The following is a 4657-nucleotide window of genomic DNA, read 5'->3' on the forward strand; positions in this document are numbered from 1 at the left end:
CATGGCGTCCCACGACGCGTTCAAGGTCCGCGTTGTTTGAGCCAATCTTCGCGTTGAAGTCGCCCAGGTGGATTTGCTCAAAGCTCTCTTTCTCCTGCAGGTCGACAGCTGTAAAGGTTTCTAAACCGTATTCTGAATCTGGCAACGATTATTCTTTCGTTTACGACCGGTTGCCACTTCATCAGGGCTGCATGTGGCCCTGGGCTCAGTAGGGATCCAACTCCTCTTTCTTTTTGGGGCTGTGAACCCCGCTGCTCTGGTTCTCAATAGTTTCAAATTCAAAAGGTTCCGTTGTAAAATCGAAAGCTTTACGTTTCTTCCCAAGAAACAATATTTTTCGAAGCAAATTCCAACAAAGTCGACATTTCTGGCAGAAAGTGTTGCTTTATTATTTCTCTTGGTTCGAACAGTACACGAGGACACAGGTGCAGGTGCTCTGGCGGACCCGTTGCTGTGTCACTCTCTCTCTCTCTTTCTCGGTGCTGTGATACTTAATGCCTATAACTTAGTTTTTCTCTACTAGGTCACCCTACAGTGGGCTTACTTATTCTTTCTGTTTCATTCCTTACTCAAAATATGCTGACTCACTTGAAAAATATCCTTAAGGTGTTTCCTAATTCGAGAATGCTTTAACAGAAAGTTCTAAGAATGTGTAGAGTATGTAGAGTCATGTACGTAGTAATTATTAGAAGTAATAAAATATATTGAATAAAGAAAATTGTCACACTTCCATTCGGAAAGTGACATTAAAGAACTTACATTGTATTACACAGGGAAAAAAAGAAACTCATTGGTTAGTATCACTCAGTAAAAATGAAGGAAAGTTTCATGTTTTGATGGAATTCGACGGTTATACTATTCGATTGAAAACTTAGTTTTTAAATGCTTTCAGAAGTAGTCATTAGTTTACAATATTTGACTTGTGTTTTGATAATAGATTAATATGAAACATCTTATTAAGTGAGCGTTCACCTTTTGCTTCTATCAATTAGTGCTATTTATACGTAAACAGATTGTTCATCATTCCGTTTACCACACTTATCGCTTGTAATTTACGATTAATTCAAGTGGTTTCATTTCTCCCTTTCTCTCTCTGTCTCGTTGTCGCTTCATCTTTGTAGAACTTTCCACTTGGTGTAGTAAGTCTTTTTAAGTTGACATTTTTTTGGGCGTTTGTTTTTAATCTTGTTTGCGATTTTATCTTAAATTAACATTTAAAGAGTCATTACACATGACAAAACAAAAGTGACCTTCCTCACTTCAAAAGGGTGTTTACTTACCTTTCAATCAAAAACATCAGTAGCATCGTTAGCCGTTCAATCCGCTTTCCGCGGCTTGCGTTTTCGAAGGTCAGGACTTCCGGCTGTATCTTTTTTATCAGTTTCTTCTTCTGGCTTTTCCGGTGTAGCAGATGGCTTGGATTCTGTCTCATCCTCCGCTTTTCGGTCGCTTTCCGGTGCTTCATCAGAATCTGAACCGGAATATTTTTCCCCTTCGGATGTGCCTTCCTCTTCCTCCTCTTCTTGCACACTGGCCTCTTGCTGTTCATCTTCGTCCTCTAAATCGTCACCTTTCAACTCTTCATGGCCCTGATCATGTTTCAGACTTTGTTTGTGTTCCGAAAAGCTCTTCCGCTTGTAGGACGGCGGTGGGAAAAATAAGTCGATAATGCACACAAAAATCAAACCGACAAGAGCTCCGAATAGGATCGTACTAATGGCAAACCCAACGTACGATACCCAAACCGGAATACCATATTCCGTCGCCAAATAAGCATTTATTTCCTGCAGTAGAGAGGGACAGAAGAAAAATAGTACAAACTTACTAGATCGCCTCCCCCAGGGGACTCACCTTTAGGTAAGCTCTACTTACTTTCAATAATTGAGACGCTCTGAAGAACACCGAAATCACCGCCATCAGCGGTGAGCTTGGTTTGGTCAAGGGAGGAATCTTTTCCACGGCTTGCCATTTCTTCTCCTCGATGAAGGTCATCAGCGAATTCAGATCCCGTGCTCCCTTGTACTGCCGGAATTCGCCATCGAGAACATGGAAAATGGTGGGCAGCGCGGTCACAAAGAAGCGTCCGCTAAGACCGGGCGACGTGGTCACATCGATTTTGGCAGTTTTAACGTTCAGATCGTCGGACCAGGTGGACAAATCATCCCAGACGGGGGCAAGACTCTTGCAGGCCGGACACCACGGAGCGTAGCTGCAATTATTAGTCCCTTGTCAGAGCAAAATTCAACCCACGCTTCAAATCGGAAATACTCACAATTCCACTAGCCATTCTTCGGTCAGCATCCTGTCCCAGTTGCTCTCATCTAGCTCGATGACGTTCGACTTGCCCGGTGCTGCTGCTACCGCTCCTAGACCTTCCATGCAAAGCCAGCAACCTAAAACAGCTGCCAGCAGTGCAGCGATTCCAGTAGGTCGTCTCATTCCGATGGAAACGGAATTTTTCTAACCAAACTAGACTTTCCTCTAGCACAAACAACACCCAAACAAGGAAAGCACCAGGAAACGTGGGCAAAATTTTCACTTTTCACCTAATTCAATGGAAAAAAGTCAACAATCTTCTTTTAGCTCACGTACTCGTGTCTTTTTTCTACAGATTTTGCACTCGCAGCCGAACCGAATGCTTTTGTGGAAAATGTACGATGGATGATACGTCAAAAAATCCGCTTCGTCTTCTTTTTCAAAATGATGCTGATGCGCGATATGCAATGATTACTGAAACTGCCAAAACCAATGACGATCCGACTTTTGCTCGATGTGGCGTCGTTTTGTTTTGTTCCGCGTTCCGCCTGTTATGCACAACTAACTGTGTTGCCAGGATTGCTAAATTTATCTTTACCAATTTTCAGTTCAAAATTATGCAAGCCGGAGGCCAGAAGCCATCAGTTATTATACATATTCACACGAGATTCACACGACACAAATTGAAAGCGGAGAGTGGTGAAGGCGAATGAATCATAAGCTACAGTACTGCTTGGAGAGGTTTCCAACTTTCCACCGTATGGACCATGGACGGTTGAAACAAAAACGAGCGGCACCAGGCACAGGCAGGGGTCTAACATGCGAAATGGTTCGACCAGGTCAAAAGCGACTTAAGACTTCTGAAATGCCTGGAAAATTGACGACGTAGAATGGAGACGGACGACTACTTAAAATTAAAACAGCACGAGTCATTCCGGTTCTATTCTGCTGACGGCGACGCGTTAAAAAACCGAAGCAAATATTTATCTGTTCATCAGTTTTTAAATGTATCTATCTGGGCGAATGTTTACAAAAAAAGTCATGCTGGCAACTGCGCAGATACAGATTCACGTTCCTGTTTTCGTATGTTCCGCTTCAGGAGAGAAATTGCAGGTATCGAATTGTTTCTTTTTTCCACAAAAATCATATTAAAATCAAATTTTGATTTTTTATTCTTTGCGGAAATTTTCTAAACTTTATAGGAGTCACTTATTTAAAAAATGCATAATTCTTGAATTTCTTACTTAGGTGGTTTGCCGTCCTAAGACAAAGCCTGTTGAACAAAGTTTCTCCATGTAACTCGGTTGAGGGCCACTGTTCTCCAATTCCTCGGACACTGAGTGCTCTCCGCCAGATCTCGCTCCACCTGGTCTAACCATCGTGCTTGCTGCGCTCCAGGTCGTCTTGTTCCTACCGGATTTAAGGCGAATACCCTGCCCATCGTATCCGTCCAGCTTTAGCTACCTTCTGGATACTGTGTTCGCCATAGAGCTGTGCGAGTTCATGGTTCATCCTCCGCCTCCATACTCCGTTCTCCTGTACACCGCCGAAGATCGTTCTTAGCACTCGTCGTTCGAAAACTCTGAGCACTCGCAGGTCCTCCTCGAGCATTGTCCATGTTTCATGCCTGTAGAGAACAACCGGTCTAATAAGCGTCTTGTACAGGGTGCACTTTGTACGGGGACTTAGTCTGCTCGACCGCAATTGCTTGTGAAGCCCATAGTAAGCACGACTTCCGCTGATAATACGCCTCCGAATCTCACGGCTGGTAGCATTGTCCGCCGATACCAGTGAGTCATGGTAGACAAATTCATCAACTACTTCAAACTCATCGCCGTCGATTAATATACTACTGCTCAAGGGGTGTCGTTCGGCCTCGGGCCCGCTGACCAGCATGTACTTTGTTTTAGACGTATTTATCTTTAACCCAATCTTTTCTGCTTCACTCTTTAGTCTGGTGTACTGTTCAGCCACCGCCACAGATGTTCTGCCGATAATATCCATGTCATCGGCAAAGCAGACGAATTGACTAGATTTGTTGAATATCGTGCCCCGCGTGTTGATATCCGCTCGGTTCATAACACCTTGTAGCGCTATGTTGAACAGCAGGCATGAAAGACCATCACCTTGACGAAGCCCTCTGTGTGATTCGAATGAAATTGACAATCCACCCGAAATCCGAACACAGCACTGTGTACCATCCATGATTCATCGTAAATTTAACCAGTTTGATGCGCTTCCTGTGGAAGCTATTCGTGTTCATGATTTTCCATAACTCTTTCCGGTCGATGGTATCATATATGGCTTTGAAGTCAACGAATAAATGATGCGTGGGAACTCTGTATTCACGGCCCTTTTGGAGGATTTGCCGCAATATAAATATTTGATCCGTTGTAGACCG

The 4657-nt window shown here is 43.6% G+C and overlaps 1 protein-coding gene across 2 annotated transcripts; it reads right to left on the bottom strand.

Moving 5' to 3' along the window:
• Nucleotides 1-373: 373 nt before the first annotated feature.
• On the bottom strand, nt 374-2731 carry LOC128742206 (thioredoxin-related transmembrane protein 1). 2 transcript variants are annotated; one of them, XM_053838481.1, is made up of 4 exons: nt 2273-2731; nt 1852-2209; nt 1281-1784; nt 374-1201 (listed from the first exon to the last, which is right to left on the bottom strand). In XM_053838481.1, exons 1-3 carry the CDS (start codon nt 2437-2439, stop codon nt 1317-1319), a joined length of 993 nt encoding a protein of 330 aa, XP_053694456.1. In that variant the 5' UTR covers nt 2440-2731; the 3' UTR covers nt 374-1201; nt 1281-1316. The 2 variants fall into 2 exon arrangements, with proteins under 2 accessions (XP_053694456.1, XP_053694457.1); XM_053838482.1 differs by having other exon boundaries at nt 1873-2209; nt 2273-2730.
• Nucleotides 2732-4657: the final 1926 nt, after the last annotated feature.

Source organism: Sabethes cyaneus, chromosome 3, assembly GCF_943734655.1.
Source record: "Sabethes cyaneus chromosome 3, idSabCyanKW18_F2, whole genome shotgun sequence".
NCBI lineage: Eukaryota > Metazoa > Arthropoda > Insecta > Diptera > Culicidae > Sabethes > Sabethes cyaneus.

Bases quoted from the DNA above. Each gene is read 5' to 3' on its own strand.
- LOC128742206 (XM_053838481.1), bottom strand. From the start codon at position 2,439: ATGAGACGACCTACTGGAATCGCTGCACTGCTGGCAGCTGTTTTAGGT. The intron at 2,210-2,272 runs GTGAGTATTTCC...TAATAATTGCAG, and splicing joins GAAGAATGGCTAGTGGAATT to CTACGCTCCGTGGTGTCCGG. The intron at 1,785-1,851 runs GTGAGTCCCCTG...TCTCTACTGCAG, and splicing joins TAAGTAGAGCTTACCTAAAG to GAAATAAATGCTTATTTGGC.